Source organism: Cordyceps militaris (assembly GCF_000225605.1).
Source record: "Cordyceps militaris CM01 unplaced genomic scaffold CCM_S00007, whole genome shotgun sequence".
Taxonomy (NCBI): domain Eukaryota; kingdom Fungi; phylum Ascomycota; class Sordariomycetes; order Hypocreales; family Cordycipitaceae; genus Cordyceps; species Cordyceps militaris.
Genome location: NW_006271975.1, coordinates 222,889 through 241,322, shown reverse-complemented (window position 1 = coordinate 241,322; position 18,434 = coordinate 222,889). Strand labels below are relative to the sequence as shown.

The window sequence follows — 18,434 nt, the reverse complement described above, 5'->3', positions numbered from 1 at the left end:
GTCTACCAGTTGGCTGTGTGCCTCGGCGCGAAATACGCGTCAATAGAATATGTCTTCATCGTGAGGACGTGTCCGCACTCTCTCAACAATTGCTGTGCCCTATCCCAAGCTCTGAAATTCTTATGCGGGCATAGAACTCCTTTCGTCTCCCTTTTCCATCCTCAAGGCACATCAGCCAGCCAAAGACGTAGCCCTCGAGATGTGCAATGATGAATGATGACCGAAAATTGGTCAAGGAATATTTGTCCTTTTATACCCGACTTAAATGGGTGACCGACCGTGCTACAACTTTGCACTGACAGCGAGAGCCCTGCAGAGTCCTCCAAACTGACCCCTCACCAACCGAGTGCAATCACATGTCGGCATCAAAAAATGCGCGGAGAACGGGACTTGCTGACTTGCAGTGGGAACATCATATCTAGATATAAATGGGCTGATCAAGTACATCTACCAGGAATAAAATATCACCAAGACCAAGGTACCATCACTCGTGCTGCATCCTGCTGGTCGGTCCCACGCCCACTGCGACTTGCATGTGGCATCATCACAATTGACCGGATCTACCCGTTGCAGCTCCGAGTGAGTATTGGTATTCCGACGCTCGTGATTGGTGCATCTTGCCTGCATATATGTCGATGATGATGAGATGATATCGGGACACGTCGTATAACTCGCCACGGTAGCTGTTTGCACATGCTGAGAGCGGCATTGTTGCTCCGGAGGAATTTCTCTTAAATAGACGCGACTGCACGCTGCTTCAGCACGTCTGCAAACGTCCAACTAGTCCCTTTTCTTCAGATACCCATCTCCGCTATGCCAACACACAAGGACTCCCCAGGCGACAGAAGCTCCAGCGAGGATGGAGACTCCGAGGACGTGGTGACGTCTATTCCCCAGGTCCCAGTGACCGTCCAACGACCGCCCTTCATCCAGTCCGACGAGGACGAAAGACTACCTAATGCAGGTGCGTGTGAAAATATGTCCGGGTATCATTCGCAGCAGGAAACAAACCGGTCCATAGGAACAGCCAGAGCCAACACCGCTCCCTCGTACGACCACCCCAAAGGCACCACGATTGACGACTGGAGCAAACGCCACAAACACCAAACCGTGAGTCGCCATTCCGTCCGCGCGCGATAAGACACTATTCACCGTCACCAGGTTCTACAGCAGCACTGCGAATTTTTCGACCGAGTAAGCCAGAGACACCATGTCAAGCCCGGCACCCACTGACTGCCAGCGCAGGACAAGGACGGAATCGTCTGGCCGTCGGACACGTACGTTGGGTTTCGCCGGCTCGGCTTCAGCATCTTCTTCTCCGTCATTTCCTTGCTCTTCATCCACGCCAACCTTTCCTACGCGACCGTCCACGGCCGCGTCCCCGACCCGCTGTTCCGCATCTACCTAGACAGCATCCACAAGGCCAAGCACGGCAGCGACAGCAACGCGTACGACACCGAGGGCCGCTTCCGCCCGCAGAGCTTCGAGGACATCTTCTCCAAGTACGCGACCGACAAGGAGAGCCTGACGGCCGGGGACATTGTGAGGCTGCTCAGAGGACAGCGGCTGCTGTCTGATCCCATCGGGTGGGGTGGTGCGGCGTTTGAATGTGAGTGACTTGGAAGTGGTCTCGAGGGCGCGCATCAGGAATAATACACGATGGTGCAAGAGGAAGAATTATGCTGACGCGCACAGGGTTTGCCTTGTACCTCATGATCTCGCCGGCAGATGGGAGGCTGAAGAAGGAAGATGTTCGAATGTTATTCGATGGCAGCTTGTTCTATCACATTGCGGCGCAGCGTCTAAATGAACAGGGTAAGATATAATGGTGTTGACAGATATACCCGGGGAAGACGCTTGGTTCTAGCTACGGAGTCGTGGAAAGGGAGAAGGTTGCGCCATTCAACACGGCTTACATTAATAGAATGTATTTCTAAAAATAAAATTCAACATTTTAATAAATTTTCAACTTATATTTATTATTAAACTATTAAAACTCCTACCCTTATTAGTATTAAATATAAATATAGTATATTAAAGAATACCTATAAAGTTATTATAGGCTTTAACCTTTACCATATATCAGGGAATACATTATTATCTTACCTGAGATGTATCAGAGGGGGGGACGACTGGTCCCAAGACCATGGTGGCAGTCCTGACAAGCTTAAAAAACGAGTCTCTGAACGTGATAGAGATGGGATACTGCTAAGACAACAGCGTCAAAAAAAACTGTGTGCGACAAGGGGCGTAAACAATAGACCTAAGTGTGCGGCCATTTTTTGGTGCGCAGCAGCCAACAAACCTTCAAACCAACACAGGCACACAAGACACAGATGGACAATCAAGCATCACCCGCGTCCGCAACGCAGAATTCAGCCGCCCCGGCCGGCCCCAACGGCAATGGAGATCAGACGAAGAGACAAGCCGAACAAGAGACAGGCGCGACCCCAAAGAGAAGCAGACCTAACCCGGACACGGACGACGAAGCACATCCAGACACGCTCGGGATCACCGGTGGCAGCTCGGTTTGGTCCGCTGCATATCTTCGGTAAGCGGTCGTGTTAGTCAAATACGTCAGCTTAGCTTTATCTAGCTTGGAGAACGCAGGTTCTTCTAGGCAGCGGTGGGCGACATATGCCAGGATGTGCGTATGCGTCCCGACTGGTAACATATACAATATTTATACCAATGTGCAATTATGTGGCAAGTATATACAGGAAAGCACGAGTTTTGTGTGAAGAATGTACTAGAAATGGAAAATGGGGGAGGGGGGGGGGTTTCGAGCACGACGTTGCAAAAAGAGAGGAGCGGCAGAGAGGGCAGGGCGAGAAGCTCTAGGGTAGGGGATGATGGGAGATGAAGAGGGAGAGAGTAACAGAAAGCACCCTGGTTGGTATCTACGGAGAGCGAACCCCGAACAATCGGGGTGCAGTCTGCGGTGTAAGCAGGTTCTCCATCCTTCCGTCATTCATCACAATCATAAAGTCGACTCCTTCGATCGTCTCCTGACGGTGCGCTACTGTGAGAATTGTACAATCCCGGAACTCCTTGTTCAACGCTTGTTGCGCTTGCGATTCCCGCAAGGCGTCGAGATTACTCGTTGCCTCGTCAATCAGGACGAGGTTGCTCCCAGTCTCGCGCCGACGAATGATGGCCCGGGCAATAGCAAACAGCTGCATCTCGCCCTTGGAGTACCCGACATCCGGGAGCATCGCGTCCAGACCACCCTTCTGCACCAACTGGTCCCACAAACCGAGCGAAGTAAGGACCTCCGTCAGTTGAGTGTCTCTCTGTGCTCTCTTTTCGCCATCACCAATCTCTCCCTCGTTGATGGTGAAGGGCAAGAGGTTCTTTCTCACGGTATCGCTGAACTGCACCGGGTCCTGGGTTATTGTGATGATGTGCGACCGAAGAACGTCAGCGTCAACGTTCGCAATATCGACATCGTCGATTTCCACGGTGCCGCTGTAGTACATGAAGCCGAGGAGTGTCAGCAGAATAGAGCTCTTTCCGCTGCCTGTTCGCCCAATGATGCCAACTTTGTCCCGGGCGTCAATAGCAACGCTGAAATCTCGAATAATTGGCGGGACATCATCAGCAGGTCGATACCGAGCGGAAACACCCGTGAAATCAACAGCACCTGAAAACGGCCAGCCGCGCGGCAGCTCAACCGGCTCAGCGGGTCTGTTTTCTCGGGGCGTATCTTTTCTGAACGACTCGAGTCTTGAAAGGGCAGCAACTGACGTTTCAGATCCGATCCAAGCTTCGAGCAAGTAGGTGACCAGTCGCTGGAAGTTCATAATGCTCAAGAATGAAAGTCCCACCGCTGATCCCGAAGTTCCGTGTTTCACCCACACAACAATAGACACCAAGGTAAATGCAACGCATGCAGAAATGAGCCCAAGAACTAATCCCAGCCACTGTTGAATACAGAGCATGAGATAGTATGGCTGTTGCGAATTGTCTAAAAGGTGGTACCCATTTGCTAGATTTTGCTCCCGCCAGCCAAAGGCTTGGATGTGGAGGAGGCCGTCTGCCGTTTCAGTAAAAAATGTGTACAATGGTGCTTTCTCCTCGAGATCCAAGTGACGGATCTGTCTCGAGGTTCGGAGGTAGAAACCTTGGGTCAGAACAACAGCGACCACAATCGCGGGGAGTGCTGCAGTCATGTATGTAGCACTGGACAGAATGATGCCGACAGTGATCAAAGTCGCGAAAAACATGTAGACGGTTCGGAAAAGGTAGAAGGGGAGAATTCGGGCAATGAGATTCGCGTCCTGACTAAAGCGGTTCAAAAGGTCGCCGGTCTTTGTGCTGGTGAGGTAGCCAATCGTCGAGCGCATAGCAACGTCGAGGATCTGTTCATGCAGCGCCACAGCGGCACGCACAGCGAGAATGGTATAGAGTAACCAGTACGTCAGAGCGACGAGAAAACATGCGAACACAGCAGACATTGAGTACCCAATAAAGTACAAGCCTTGAGTTGGACCAAGGTCGGTCCATATTCGCAAATATATCTCCGGAATGAGTTCGCTAACGGCCAGGAGAAAGGCAAGTAGGCTGATCCCAAAACATTTCAACCTCCCAATACTGTCAATAAAGATCACATATAGTCCGAGGTTGCCTTTTTTCTTGCGGGGATCATCCTCGGACTTGACAGAGTTTTTTGGATCGGTAGGCCATGATCTGCTAATGAGGGCTTTTTCCTTCGTCTCGGTTTCTTCGGAGACGCATGGTCTTGCTGAACTCAGGTATCCCTGTATTTTCCCAAGACGATCAGGGCTGCAGTGACCAGCCTGATCCAGAGTGACCAGTCCTTCTTCGTCAATGGTAATCATGGAGTCAACAATGTCCAGAACCTCCGGTAAGTAGGTCGACAGGAGGACGGTCGAGCCAGACCTTCGCAGAGCACCCTCCGGCCCGCATAGCTTAAATAATACGTCTGTTGCAGTCGTTCGGTCGAGGGAGCTGAAGCTGTCGTCGATGATGGTGATATCACAAGATGCAAAGACAGCTCTAGCTAGAGAAACGCGTTGGCGTTGCCCGCCGCTTAGCATGAGGCCATTCGGGCCTACTACATAAGCGTCACCACCAGGCAGTCGTGCCAAATCGTCTCCAAGCTGGCACGTTTCTATTGCGTCTGCATAGCGCTCGGCATCAAATTCTAGGCAACCGATGATGTTGTCGCGGATAGACACGTCCTTGAGCCAAACATTGGGACCGCAGTATGCAATATTGACCTTGTCGGTGTAAACGTAACCGCTGTCGGTTTTGGTTTCGCCTAGAATGCTCCGGAAAAAGGTGGACTTGCCGCAGCCAGTAGGCCCGACCACAGCCGCGACGGAGCCGCGGCCCAAGGTAACAGTGATTTCTGAGAGCAGAGACTCCTCCATCTCAACGGGCCTGATACTGGCGTTGGCGAATTGAATGATGCCCCTCGGGCTATGGGTCGGCTGGCGCGGTCTCATCACCTCGGAACCGTAGTGCGTTGGCAGAGGCTCGTACTCCTGCAGGCTGGCGGAAGGGTCCCATTTCACCCGCGAATCTTTGCGCTCTTCTAGAAGAAGGAATTTCTGAATTCGGCCAAAGCATGCAGTCATGCTTGCAACATCCGTGTACGCGCTCAGGGCCCTGGCTGTAGGGGCCTGAATAAGGCTCACAACAGCAAGCGTCGGGAATACCTGCGACGCAGACATTTTCCCGCCGAATCCTTGCCAAAAAAAGGCAGCAGCAATAACGACGACGGGTGTTCCAACGTCAGCAAACTGCTGTAGCATATTCACAATCGCCATATAGAAACGGAAGGGTTTCGAGGTCTCCATTTCTTCAATTCGAAGCTTGTGGATTTGATCACGCATGGTAGGACCAAGTCCCAGCATCTTGACAGCCGGAAGTTGTTTAAGCACCTCTGCAGTCCGTGTCACTCTCTTCTCAATGCTCTTGTTCCAATTAGCCGCCGCAGGACCAGTGACACGGCTCAGCAGGTAGGAGCAAACATTAGTGCCTAAAACAGGCAACAGTACAAAGAAGCAAGACGTGCCGATAAATCGCGAAAGAAGGAACACACCAAATGCAACTTCAAAGGCGGTCAAAGGAATGTCAATGAAGGTGGTCAGGCCTCTGACCAGCTCTTCCACATCGGCGCTCATGTGTGTCAGCACTGCGGCCTTCTTAGCATCGCGCTCGCTGAGATGATGTGTTTTCTCCATCAGTTGGGCAACAACGCCGCCGCGAACCTTTGTGATGAGGCGATTGGTTCGGTGCGCTGTTGACGTTCTCGACAAAGTGAGGACGACGTAGAGAAGAAGTGTGCCAGCTTGCGAGCCACCCCTCTCTCCAGGAGAGACTGAATGTCCCTCTCCCCGCTCATCGAGCTCGGCGATGCGAGTCACTTGCTGGATGAGAAAGGGCTGAACAAAGCTGAGCACAATGTTGAGCAATCGAGGCCATAGAAGCAGGAGAATGTCCCATTTCCAGGCCCAGAAGCACGCACCAAGTAGTCGAAATCGTGATTGGGCGATGCTTTCGCGATTCCATTGCTCGTTCAATCGGCTGTGTAAGCTTCTGGAAGCCAGTTCTTGGCCAAGCTTGTCCATGTTTTCACGGCGTACCGTCTCGTAGAAGCCGGTCAAGAAAATTGGGTTCAGGAACCACAAGAAGGTTCTGCTCAGGAAACCACTAGCGGCCTCTTGCCCAGTCATGTCTCGGAGCTCATCATCAATGATGAGAGGCCTTTTAGATTTCTCTTGGAGGGTCACGAGACAGAGGCGCAAACACGCAGTAGCGACGGCAATGCCTCCAAGCGCGTCGAGTCCAGATCGTAGGAAAAACGACCGACTTTTTGTAATATCCACAGCGAAAGTAAATAGGAGGTACAGAGCAAGGGCGGAGGAGGAGCGAACAGAGTGCTTATGCCCTACATATACCATGATGGCGACGTTGATAGTAGCAACTAGCTCAAGCGAGGTCGCCGGCATAGCAGTGTCGGTCTGGTCGGTGGAGGCATGTTTGTGAAAGCCTACAGCAGCAGCCTGCAAGGCTACGAGGCCAGCAGCGAGAGTCTAGTGGAAAGATGTTCGTCAGATAGTTTTCATTGAGAGCGGATTGGCTGCGAGTGGCTTACCAGCTTGATCCAGAGCAAGGAGGTTGTTCGAATGCAAACGGGCTCCAGTCGGTAGCGGTTGGCGAAGACGAGGAAGAGAATGATGCCAAAGATCGATGGGATGATCTCCAGAATGACTTGTTCGAATTTCAGAGAGAAATCGAAAATGTCAAGGAGAGGGTCCCAGAAGTTGCGGTCGGCGGCAAGGGTGGACATGTTGATTGTGCCACGGGCCAACGCCTTTCTTCCCCAGTGCAAACGGCCACGTCCCAGCTAGCAATGGCAGCACAGTAAGGAACAAGAGCAGCGTAAATGGCAGACGGTACAAAGGCAAAGGTCTATTCTGTGCCAATGCTTGGAAATGTACACAGTTTGCTTTGTGTTGAGAGACATTCAGGGAATAGGAAAATGCAGACATGTACCAGTATCATCTCCAGCCTGCAGAAAGTAGGCCGACCTCGCTAGTTAGCAGACGGAGAGCAGCGGCGGCCCACAACGAGACAACGTCGGCCAGCCTTTTCGTCAGCCTTCGACGCGCCCACTTCAATACCATAACGACATTTTTTAAGTCGCGTAGATATTGGATTTTACGGCAAACCGACCAGTCTGTGGCGCGGGCTGCAACGGTCAACAGTGGAGGCGAGGACTCTCTTGTGGGTGTTGCATCGAGGGAGGGACTGGGAATGATGGCGCAATATTATCTGCGCTGGACTAAACAAAAGTTCCTTGGGCTGATCAATCACATGCTGCTACAAATGCACTCTGCGCCAGTAATATGATCGAGCAATCCTGCCCCCTTGCCTGTTTGCTCTATACATGCAGTAGGCGAAATATTAGCTGGGTCGATATCCGGCGGGCCGCCTCACCCGTCCGTGGCATGACTGGCCAGCCACAGAGGTTTCCCCGCTCGAATCAGGCTGTATAAGAACAAATGGTGTGACCCGTTTTCTCTCCAAATAGAACAAAGGATGCACTAAAAGCGCAAAAGGACCCCACGGGGCTACGGCCCGTGATGGTGGCTTTTCCAATGGTCGTCGCGCGGGCACAACACCGCCATGAGTCCAGTGCTCGCGGACAAGCCCAGTCGCAATGACGAGTATTGCGCTGGATCTCTCCGTGGTGAAATAGGGTGAACATAATGTAGTATTCCTTATCGGACTATATTCATCTGTTGACAATGCACGCTGGCCAAGGCAAGCCACTAATATCCAGCATACGAGACTCAGCCAGGCTGCAGGAAAACGAGAGAGCGGACCGCCCTGCAGCAGAGTGACAAATAATCACCAACGAACAAGGTCCAGCTTCTCCATCTTTGCCACGCTAGGATTTAACTGCATAGGTAGGTATGTGGCTGCCGTCCTGCGCCATTCCCTCTTCGCTCTTCGGCTGGGCGAAAACCATGTCCCCGCCCTCTCGCTCGCTCTGATGCCCGCTTGAAAAGCACGGCGAGGGGAAAATTCTAGCTTCATCATCGCATCTACCTTTTATCCAACTATTCACCCTTGGAATCGACCGCTCTGCAAAATATGATGGCTTCAAAGAACTCAGTAAGCGCAAGGCAGCTCGTCGTCCTGCTGCTACTGGACATTGGTCTGCTGTGCCACAGCGCCCAGTGTGCGCCGGTCCGTACGTACTTTCCTTTACCCGTTCTTCACTTTTTCCTTTTTTTTTCTTTTGGCCTCCAGCTTACTCTGACTATTTAGATTCGCTTGCCGACAGGGCACGCATATCTTCAACTTCGGCAACTCCCTTGACCGGCGTCCCTGCGCTCTTGTTTTACACGAAGAATGATCTAAGTGGCTTCAGTGACAAGGATGTCCTCGGTGCTCGCAAATAGCCCTAGCTGAGAGAATGCTTTGCATATAGAGGCGGCGAGCCGGAGTCGGGACGCTTACGCCAGTTTTCCGCATTTATCTCGTCCTCGCCGCCGACCAACCCGCCGCCGAAAGTGTGCCACTGCAACATATGTATGCAGTGGCCATTCTCCGGTCGACGTCGAGCACGAGATAAGTGCAGAAAACGGGCTTAAGAGTCCTGACTCTTTGTTCTCGTGCGCGGTATATACATGAGCGCGGCGCTGAATTATTGGCAATAAAATGGTCGCTGGAATTTCCGAGCTCTCAGTTCAACAGCTAAAGGGTGGGAACTGCTCTGGAGAGCGTGTCACGCAATATAGTATCTAGCACACAATATAGTATCTAGTACTTGACGCTAAATGCCTGCCAGTAGCCGGGCTCCTTTCCAGATGAGGGCGACCCGCTGCCGTTACCGGCACCCCAGAACTTGTTTGTGTCCTTTTCGAACAGAGTGTACCCCTTGCCCGAGGTGTACCCAATGGTAAATACAGCCGCCTTATCTTTGCTACCGCAGAGGATTCCACCGGCGCAGATGTACTCTCCGCAGGCCACGTTGCTAATAGTAAAATCGCTGCCGCCGAGCTCGACGACATGGACGACCCAGCGCTGGGCCTTCTTCTCATGCTTCGCCGTGGCGGCCTGCAGGACGGGCTTCTTGTTGCCGCCGCACTTCATGGCTGTCAGCGCCTGACCATTGCTCTCAAACGTCAGGTACCGGCCCTCGGTGAGCTTGCCGCGGACGGGCTTGAAGCCTTCTCCGACAACCGTGGTCATATCCTGGATGGCACCGGGACCCGTGTACGGTGCGGGAGGCTGATGCTCCGTGTGACTGGCCCGGCAGTACGACGCGCCGTCCCACTGGCCCTTGGTATTCTTATGCGGCTCGGGCGTGTCCGGCAACTCCACGACATCAAAGTCCGGATTCTGAAAGTCAAACGCGTTGACGAGGTCGCCCATGTTTTCGCGGCGCCAGGGCACCATTTCGTCCGTCTTGACGTCGCGGCCCTTGGCCTCCTGCCACTTCTCCAGGAACAGGATCTGCGAGTTGTGGTCCGAGTGCTCGGTGTACACGCCACCCTTGCGCGTCCAGGGGGAGATGATGTAAAAGGGCACGCGGTAGCCGGGGCCAGTAAAGGTGTAGCCCACCTTGCCGTAGGGGTCCTCGAGCCACTCGCCAGCCGTGCCCTTGGGGGAGCGGAAGGGATCAACGTGGTCGGCCCAGCCGCCGGTTTCATCGTACGAGTAGATGAGGGCCGTCTTGTTGTATTTTGGCGACTTGATGATGGCGTCGGCAATCTTGCGCTGGAGCCAGCCACCGTCCTTGGGCATGTAGGGCGTGTGCTCCGAGAGCACCGTTGGGCCGATAATGTACGACAGCTCAGGCAGAGTACCGTTGGCGGCGCGCTCGTAGAAGGAGTCCATCGAAGAGCCTACCATACCCTTTTTGTAGAGAGGTGACGACTCGGGGGCATCCTGGAACTGGCCGAACCAGGCGTACGGGTTGTCGTCGAAGTTATCCGCGTCCTGGAAGACAGTCCAAGAGACGTTGGCCTTTTCAAACATCTCACCCGTCGTCTTCCACTTGAGCGGGTAGCAGTTGATGCCGCCGGCCTCGCAGCCTGGGGTTTCGTTGTTGTCAATGTATGGGTTGCCGCCTTGGTCAGGCTTCTGAGGGCTTCCCGGGGAGTTGATCGAGCCAGAGATCCAAGTAACTCTGTTGGGGTTTGTAGAGGCAACAACACCTTCCTAAGAATTGTTAGTGAGTATTTCACACCATTTGTGAGTTACATACTTGGTACATATCGCCGACGACCCAGCCGTCCGCAAGAGCCCACTGAATGGGAATGTCCGTTTTCTGAAAGTAACCGATACTATAGACGGTATTGTTCAAGGCCCAGTGGTCGTTGCTGCCATGGTTCCAGGCTGCATGGTTCTCAAACCAACCGTTGCTGCCAGCATACATGCACTGTGTAATGTCATTCCACTGGTCACCAAGGTAATTGAGGTACCAAGGGTTGATGTGGTCCGCTTTGGTGGTCATCGTGGAGTCGACGACCTGGTTCCAGACGGGCTTATCGCCATTCATCTGGAGATTAGCATCAGCAAAGCCACGGACACCAGGCATAGTGCCAAAGTAGTGGTCGAAGGCACGATTCTCTGCATGGTGTTAGCCAGTCACTACACTGAACAAATCAATGGCACTTACCCTGCATAAAAAGGACAACATGGTCAATATCAGCCAGACCACCGGCCTTGGCAGGTTGAGACCAGTACAAGAGGGCCGTGGCGGCCGAGGCAGCGATGCGAATGGTACTCATGATGGTAGGGTAGCACCACGATAAGAGTAGTTGAAACAGCATCTTCGAGGAAAAGGCCGCGACGGAAGCGGCTCATTTAACTGGGATCCCAGAGCGTTACTTTGGTCTGGATTCTGGTCTGGGGTAGCCATCGGAGCGCGCAGAAACGTCATGCTCGGCTCAGGGAGCGCGGTGAAGCGTCGACCTAGTCACTCGGACAGGATAATCTGTGCCGGGCTTTCCATGTCGAGCTGATCCAATCCAATCACTAGGGCCATGCATGTGCACGATGGGAATTGCAGTGCGGGGCAAATGTGAGGGGGCCATGATGATGCACGAGGCCAAGAGATGGATGGTGGGACAAGATTGATCAAAAGGTGTTGAGATGGACGAAGGCAAGGAGGGAGCCGGCTTGGCGGAGCGGGTGGTTGAGGGGATCGAGAGGCGTCCAGTCAGCGCGAAGCCAGTGAAACGCGTTGGATGTCCGAAGATTGCAGTGGATACAGGCTTGCAAGTAGCGCTGCAGTCAGTGGGTAAGCCCTGCGGCCCCTGTAAGTTTTGGTAGAAGTCTGTGTACGCAAACGAGTGAAAACAAGATTATACTCGTTACTGTTAGAGCTTGTCGTTTGTTCTTGAACCAATTGCTAATGCAACACATTCTTCTACCCTGCGTAAAAAACCTCTTGCACGCGTCAACATCACCACGTCCCGGCAGCTCTCGTGGCAGCCCCTGTAATGGGTTGCCGCACCGGGGCTCCTCAGGGGCCGCTCTGCTAAAATAGGCCTGAGTCCGGCCCTTTAGCAGTTCTTTAGCACATTTTGCACCCTTTAGCGGTCTTTAGCGGTCTTTAGCGGCCCCGGAAAGCCCAGGCGTGGGGTTCGCTGCACACGTGCCCCTCTCGGCAGGCTTGGCTGGCTTTCCATCTCCTGTTATCTTGAACCATCCACGTACCTGTTGCCTGTCACGACTAGCAAACGCACCTATACGACATCCCCAATTACAAATGCCGCATCCTCCAACGCCCCCAATGCAACCCAATCCATTTGGATACCGACGGCACCATGACCTCCTCAGGAGTTACCAACGGCCTCGTGCCCCACGACATGTAACCATCTTGATCCGCGCCGTGGCTGTCCAGCGGGCTTGTCTCCCAACTCAACTTCCTACTTGGGTAGCCGCGGTCTAATGGAACTTTCTGCTGTTAGTCTAGCCGCGCTATGAAGATCATGGGCCGGATTGACTCTCACAAACTTCACCGGAGACTCAAATCGTTGACCGGTAGTTCCATTGGTTATCGCAACATAATGCGCGACCGAAATGCTCAAGGAAAAGAGCAAAGAGATGCACCCATGACGCCGGCCAAACGATCAATGACCAGTCTCGTGTCATACTGGCTTGCTGGGCTTGTCTTTCTCAGTGCCGCGACGCTGCTTGTTGGGCCATACATTGGCTTGTGGTCCCAGCATCTTACCGCCAAACAACCCCAAACACGCGATCAGGTCGCTATACCATTACATCCTCACATTCACAGCAGCAGAGGAGCCAAAACCTTGCGATTTGACTGGACCGTGACAACTGGTTTGCGCAGCCCAGACGGCGTCGAAAAACTAGTCTATCTGGTTAATGGTGAGTCAGCTACTCCAAGGCGAACAACCTGTGTTGATATCGATCAGGAGAGTTTCCCGGACCAACCATTGAAGCACGCTCAGGGGATAGACTTATCGTGAACGTCCATAATCGTCTCTCTGATGAAGGCCTATCCATTCACTGGCATGGTCTGCAGATGAGAGGCAACAATACCATGGACGGAGCTGTCGGCGTTACCCAGTGTCCTATCCCTAATGGCAAGGATTTCGTGTACGACTTCAACATTGGATCTGAAGAGCATGGCACATTTTGGTGGCACAGCCACCACAAGGTTCAACGCGGTGATGGCCTGTTCGATGGATTGATAGTTCACCCGCCTCGCCAGCAAGTTCCTCCCGACAATTACGACGACTACGACGACGTGCTTCTCATGGTTGGAGACTGGTTCCACCAACCCCAAACAGATGTCCTTGACTGGTATGCGGGATGGACAAGTCTCGGAGATGAGCCCGTGCCAGATTCCTTGCAGATCAACGGCCGAGGGCGTTTCGACTGTTCGATGGAGATGCCTGCGTTTCCGATCAACTGCACAGACAAGTCAATCACCAACATGACACCTATATTTCGTCGCAAGGCCCCTAGAACGAGGCTACGGCTTGTCAACGTCGGCACAGTCTCCGGTGTCACCCTCATGATAGATGGGGCCGATCTTCAGCCAATCGAGGTGGACGGTGGATGCGCTGTGCATTCGTCTGCCGCTGATGCCATCGGCATCCTCTACCCGGGTGAGCGCACTGACTTGATGCTAGCCTGGAAAGACGATTTTCAAGGCGAAAAATGGTTCAACGTGTACTTGGATGATGAGTCCGTGCTACCAATCGACGTGTCCGGATGAGACTTGCCGCTAACTTCATCCACAGAAATTATTCTCGACCCAATCCTTCGCTCATCGAAGAACAGGCCTTTCCAGCCTTACCGGAAACAGCACTTGCTGCAACATTTCAGCCGCCTAGAGACCTTGCCGCTGTCGCAACACGCATCGATATTTCGGAGCTAGCATCTGAGGCGCCAACCAAGACCCATTTTCCTCCGGCCCAACAGACGATATTGTTTTATCTGAAAACAATGATCAAGTCGCATCTCGGCAACCGGCCACATGGATATGTAAACCACACCACGTGGGAGCCGCAGCCACAACCGCTCCTCTCTCAGAGCCGCCAGGACTGGGACGAAAACCAATTCTTCCCCTACGTGCAGAGCGGATCAGAACCTGTCCACATCGACCTCGTCATCAACAACTTGGATGACGGATCACACCCCGTACATCTGCACGGACACTCATTTTACGTCTTGTCCTCCTTTCGAGCCAAAGGCCGCGGAGGCTGGGGCAGCTACAATCCATATGACCCCAAAAGTGTTTTGCGGCGCCCGCTGAATTTGGAGAACCCGCTTGTCAAGGATACAGTCAGCGTTCCTCGGCGCGGACATGTTGTGCTGCGAGTGGTGGTGGATAACCCTGGGCTTTGGATGCTTCACTGCCATATGATGGTCCACATGGGTACGGGCATGGCAGCGGGATTCCATGTCGGCCCGGCAGAGGACGAGCAGCACTTGCTTGGCATGGACTCGACAGCAGCCGCTCTTTGTGAAGCGCCGTAGCTCTGTCAACCGAGGCGATACACTCCAATCACTGTCACAGCCCGCCTTCGAAACCCGCAGGACAGGAGAAGAGTTGCGAAGCTATTCATCAATAAAGATTTTTTTCTTGGTCAAATCCACAGCCACCCAGTTAACCTTAAAACGCCTCGCGAGGCGGCTTGGTGACAAGACGTCATTAAACTGGACCCGTCTGACCATACCGGTTGTCACATCGAACCGCCGCTTCGATCCCGGCTTGCCATCTACGGTATCCCGTCGGGTCTGGTGCCAAGATCTGTTATTCCCCTTCGTTGGGCGCTGCACAGGCCTCCTACACACAGAGTGTCGGCACACCGGCCTGCCAGACCGGTTGGCCGGTTGGAAGTAACGAGACAAATATTTCCGCTTCTAAATATGGGACACTGGATACTCCGACAAGGCTACTGGCGGCTGCTCACAAAATTCATGGGCCCTACTCCGGCATAGAGGCTCTGTGACCTCAGCCAAGACTGAGCGCGCACCCATTCCTCCACAAGTACACCCGGCCATGGCTGGTCTAATATTTTCATGATTGAATACAAAAAGCCCAATCTGCCGGAATCCATTTCTTCGAGTCTAGTTCTGCGTGTTTCCGAATCGTATTTTCGCAGCTTGTTCACCATGGCCGATATGGAGAAGCGCGCTGACTCTGGCAATGCCAACGACGTGGTCGGGCCTTACAAACCCAGCCTTGTATTGAAAGAGCAAAGCCAAAAAGAAAACACGAGCAGAAGTTTTCTGGATAAATTCGCCCTGCCTGAATGGACGGTCCGCGGCAAGCTGCTCGAGGGTAGGATGCTCAACAACAGCATCGGCATCATCGCATCATGCGGGTTTCTCATGTTTGGCTACGACCAGGGTGTGCTGAGCGCGCTTCTGACGCTGGACGACTTTCAGAAGAATCTGCCTCTGATGACACCGCGCGATCAGGCAAACCCCATCTGCTGGCTCGACAAGGACGCGACTATCCCAAACCCCGACATGTGCACTGGAGATGCGAATACGCAGGCTGCCGGTGTAGCCATCTACCAAATTGGCTGCTTTCTCGGCGCTGTTTTGGTCTTTTTCTACGGCGAATCCTGGGGCCGCAAGTCCTCGACGTTTTGGGGCAGTCTGATTATGATTATCGGTACCATTATGCAGGCCTCGTGTTTTGAGTATGGCCTCTTTGTCGCCGGCCGCGTTGTCGGCGGTGTCGGCAATGGCATGGTAACTTCGAGTGGGTGAAGCAAGAACTTTCATGGTATCATGCGCTGACTCTTGTAGCAATTCCGACTTGGCAGTCCGAGTGCGCCCGCCCACATAAACGAGGCTTCCTCATCATGCTCTCTGGTGCGCTCATCTCGGGCGGCATCATGATCGCGTACTGGATAGACTATGGCTTCTATTTCCTCGAGGGCTCCGTTCGCTGGCGCTTCCCCATTGCTTTCCAGAGCTTCTTCACCCTCATCGTCATGTGGGGGCTCATGTACCTGCCGGAGTCGCCGCGCTGGCTGGCCATGCACGGCCGCATGGATGAAGCCGCCGCGGTGACGGCGCGCCTCCTCGGCCGACCCATCGATCACGCCGACACCCAGCAGGAATTGCAGAGCATCGTCGACGGCATCGCGGCCCAGGGCGCGCAGGGTCAGTTTCGCAATAAGGAGCTGCTCACCGGCGGCCCGTCGCAGAATCTGCGTCGCACGCTCATTGGTGTCGCTGCACAGTTTGGGCAGCAGATTTGTGGCATCAACCTGATAACGTACTACGCGACGTTTTTGTTTGAGAACTCGCTCGGCTTCAGCGCGGAAATGTCCCGTCTTTTGGCCGCGGCCAACGGCACAGAGTACTTTTTGGCCTCGTTGGTTGCGCTGCCTCTTATTGAAAAGACCGGTCGGCGCACTTTGATGCTGTTTGGCGCGTTTGGCATGATGGCATCCATGGCCATTCTTGCTGGCACCGTGTCGACCGGAACAACGCTCCCCAACGGCGCACCGAGGCTCAACACCACCTACGGCGTGACGGCCACAGTCTTTCTCTTCGTCTTCAATACTTTCTTCGCCATTGGTATGGTCCATATCCTACACCCCCCACGCACCCCATCTAACTTCTTGTCTAGGCTGGCTTGGCATGACTTGGCTGTACCCCGCCGAAATCACCAACCTCCGCATCCGCATCCAGGCCAACGCGCTGTCCACCTGTTCCAACTGGCTGTCCAATTTCCTTATCGTCATGATTACGCCGCCGGCGTTTGCCAAGCTCGGGTACCGCACGTACATCATGTTTGCCGTCTTCAACGCCGCCATTATTCCCATGGTGTGGCTCTTCTTCCCGGAACCCAAGGGCCGCAGCCTCGAGGAGCTCGACGTCGTTTTTGCCAGCGCCTACGCGGACAAGGTCAGTCCGGTGCAGCGTGCCAAGGAGATGCGGCATATCGAGGGCCGCGAGCTGGAGACAGAGCTGGAGAAGTACTTTGGCGCGCAAAACACGACGGACCACGCGTAAATGCAGCATTATTTCGATAACTATATACCATTTGTGTTTCTGTCTCGGCAACGTCAAATCTACATCCACGCCACCTTGAGCTGTGAATCATTCTCCTGCGCAAGAGTCTCCCCGTAGATTTCCGGCCTTCTTGCCTTACGATAGCGAAACCCGCCCGCCTTTTCTAGCTTGTCCCTCGTGCACACCGCCACGGCCATGTCCTCGTCCAGCTTCCTACACTCAGCCAGAACGTCCCCAAACGGGTCCAGCACCATGCTGCACCCATTCTTGAGTTGGTCGTCGTCCATGCCAATCGGATTGCTGAAGACGACGTAGATGCCATTGTCGTACGCCCGCGCCGGCAGCCACTTCATCAGCCACGCGCGGCCCTTGAGCCCGTCAAACTCGGCGCGCAGCGTCGTCGGGTCGGCCTCCCTGCTCCGCCACAACGCCGCATCCACAAACCCCGCGCCCGGGCGCGTCGACGGCGTGCACATGGTGACGTGCGGCGTGAACAAGATCTCGGCGCCGCGCAGCGCCGTCGCGCGCACATTCTCCACCACGTTGTTGTCGTAGCAGATGAGCAGGCCCGCCTTCCACCCGAGCAGGTCAAACACGACCAGCTCGTCGCCGGCGCTCAGGTGCGCGCTGATGAACGGGTGCAGCTTGCGGAACCGCGCCACCAGCCCCGCGCCCGACACGCACACGTACGTGTTGTACATCTTGCCCGTCTGCTCGTCGCGCTCAAACAGCCCGGCCAGCACGTGGATGTTGTGCGCCCTGGCGATGCCGATGAGCGCCTGCGTGCTCGCGCCGTCAGGCACTGGCTCGGCCACCGCCCAGAGCGAAGCCCGCGTCAGGCCCGCTGCAAACGTGTATCCGGTCACGCAGCACTCGTGGAAGGCCACGACGTGGCTGCCGGAGGAGGCGGCTGCGGCTGCGAAGCGCGAGATGCTGGCGAGGTTGGCGGCCTTGTCGCCCGATGCGTTTTCGAACTGCACAGTGGCGATGCGCAGGTCGGTGGTTTTGGGGCCCGCCATGATGATGTCTGGCAGTGTTGCTGTTGAATCTATAACAACATCATGTGTAGGCGAGGGCCTTTTTTATAGTTGAATAGGGCTTGGCCGTTCCAATTTTGTGACGGCTAGCTCGGAAGCTCGTATTCAGTCGCGATTCGGCTTTAATGGGTGAGGCTGATATTGAGGTGCGGAGTTTCCGTTTTGGGACAACACGACGGTTCCCACGTGGTAAGCCTAGATTGTTAGTCACAATAGTGTTGTTTCGCCTCGGAAATGTAACAATCCCTTTATACAACTTTTGAGTGTATGTGGTTGTACTACCTAGGCGTGTCGTCTGAGGATCTATGTGGAGTCTGTTTCGAGGCACGAAGCGTGACTAGCTGCACGGAAAGAGAGAACTGTCAGAGAGAAAAGTAAGTAAATTAAGAT

The 18,434-nt window shown here is 54.0% G+C and overlaps 7 protein-coding genes across 7 annotated transcripts; 4 read left to right on the top strand and 3 right to left on the bottom strand.

The window, feature by feature from the left end:
- Positions 1 to 813: 813 nt before the first annotated feature.
- CCM_08295 (caleosin domain containing protein) lies at positions 814 to 2,671 on the top strand (the record flags this gene model as incomplete). Its single annotated transcript, XM_006673434.1, has 7 exons — positions 814 to 964; positions 1,028 to 1,110; positions 1,162 to 1,194; positions 1,246 to 1,609; positions 1,696 to 1,815; positions 2,269 to 2,528; positions 2,621 to 2,671. 7 exons carry the CDS (start codon positions 814 to 816, stop codon positions 2,669 to 2,671), a joined length of 1,062 nt encoding a protein of 353 aa, XP_006673497.1.
- Positions 2,672 to 2,900: 229 nt separating this feature from the next.
- Positions 2,901 to 7,321, bottom strand: CCM_08294 (ABC multidrug transporter; the record flags this gene model as incomplete). The annotated part of the gene is made up of 2 exons (XM_006673433.1): positions 2,901 to 7,064; positions 7,127 to 7,321. The coding sequence occupies 2 exons, from the start codon at positions 7,319 to 7,321 to the stop codon at positions 2,901 to 2,903; spliced, it is 4,359 nt and encodes a 1,452-aa protein (XP_006673496.1).
- Positions 7,322 to 8,160: 839 nt separating this feature from the next.
- On the top strand, positions 8,161 to 8,942 carry CCM_08293 (uncharacterized protein; the record flags this gene model as incomplete). Its single annotated transcript, XM_006673432.1, has 3 exons — positions 8,161 to 8,224; positions 8,654 to 8,731; positions 8,809 to 8,942. 3 exons carry the CDS (start codon positions 8,161 to 8,163, stop codon positions 8,940 to 8,942), a joined length of 276 nt encoding a protein of 91 aa, XP_006673495.1.
- A 361-nt stretch (positions 8,943 to 9,303) lies between these two features.
- On the bottom strand, positions 9,304 to 11,279 carry CCM_08292 (non-hemolytic phospholipase C precursor, putative; the record flags this gene model as incomplete). The annotated part of the gene is made up of 3 exons (XM_006673431.1): positions 9,304 to 10,707; positions 10,754 to 11,118; positions 11,168 to 11,279. The coding sequence occupies 3 exons, from the start codon at positions 11,277 to 11,279 to the stop codon at positions 9,304 to 9,306; spliced, it is 1,881 nt and encodes a 626-aa protein (XP_006673494.1).
- Positions 11,280 to 12,563: 1,284 nt separating this feature from the next.
- On the top strand, positions 12,564 to 14,505 carry CCM_08291 (ferro-O2-oxidoreductase; the record flags this gene model as incomplete). Its single annotated transcript, XM_006673430.1, has 3 exons — positions 12,564 to 12,885; positions 12,933 to 13,710; positions 13,767 to 14,505. The coding sequence occupies 3 exons, from the start codon at positions 12,564 to 12,566 to the stop codon at positions 14,503 to 14,505; spliced, it is 1,839 nt and encodes a 612-aa protein (XP_006673493.1).
- Positions 14,506 to 15,144: 639 nt separating this feature from the next.
- CCM_08290 (sugar transporter, putative) lies at positions 15,145 to 17,007 on the top strand (the record flags this gene model as incomplete). The annotated part of the gene is made up of 3 exons (XM_006673429.1): positions 15,145 to 15,732; positions 15,807 to 16,569; positions 16,622 to 17,007. 3 exons carry the CDS (start codon positions 15,145 to 15,147, stop codon positions 17,005 to 17,007), a joined length of 1,737 nt encoding a protein of 578 aa, XP_006673492.1.
- A 59-nt stretch (positions 17,008 to 17,066) lies between these two features.
- On the bottom strand, positions 17,067 to 18,026 carry CCM_08289 (Nitrilase/cyanide hydratase and apolipoprotein N-acyltransferase; the record flags this gene model as incomplete). The annotated part of the gene is made up of 1 exon (XM_006673428.1): positions 17,067 to 18,026. The coding sequence occupies one exon, from the start codon at positions 18,024 to 18,026 to the stop codon at positions 17,067 to 17,069; it is 960 nt and encodes a 319-aa protein (XP_006673491.1).
- Positions 18,027 to 18,434: the final 408 nt, after the last annotated feature.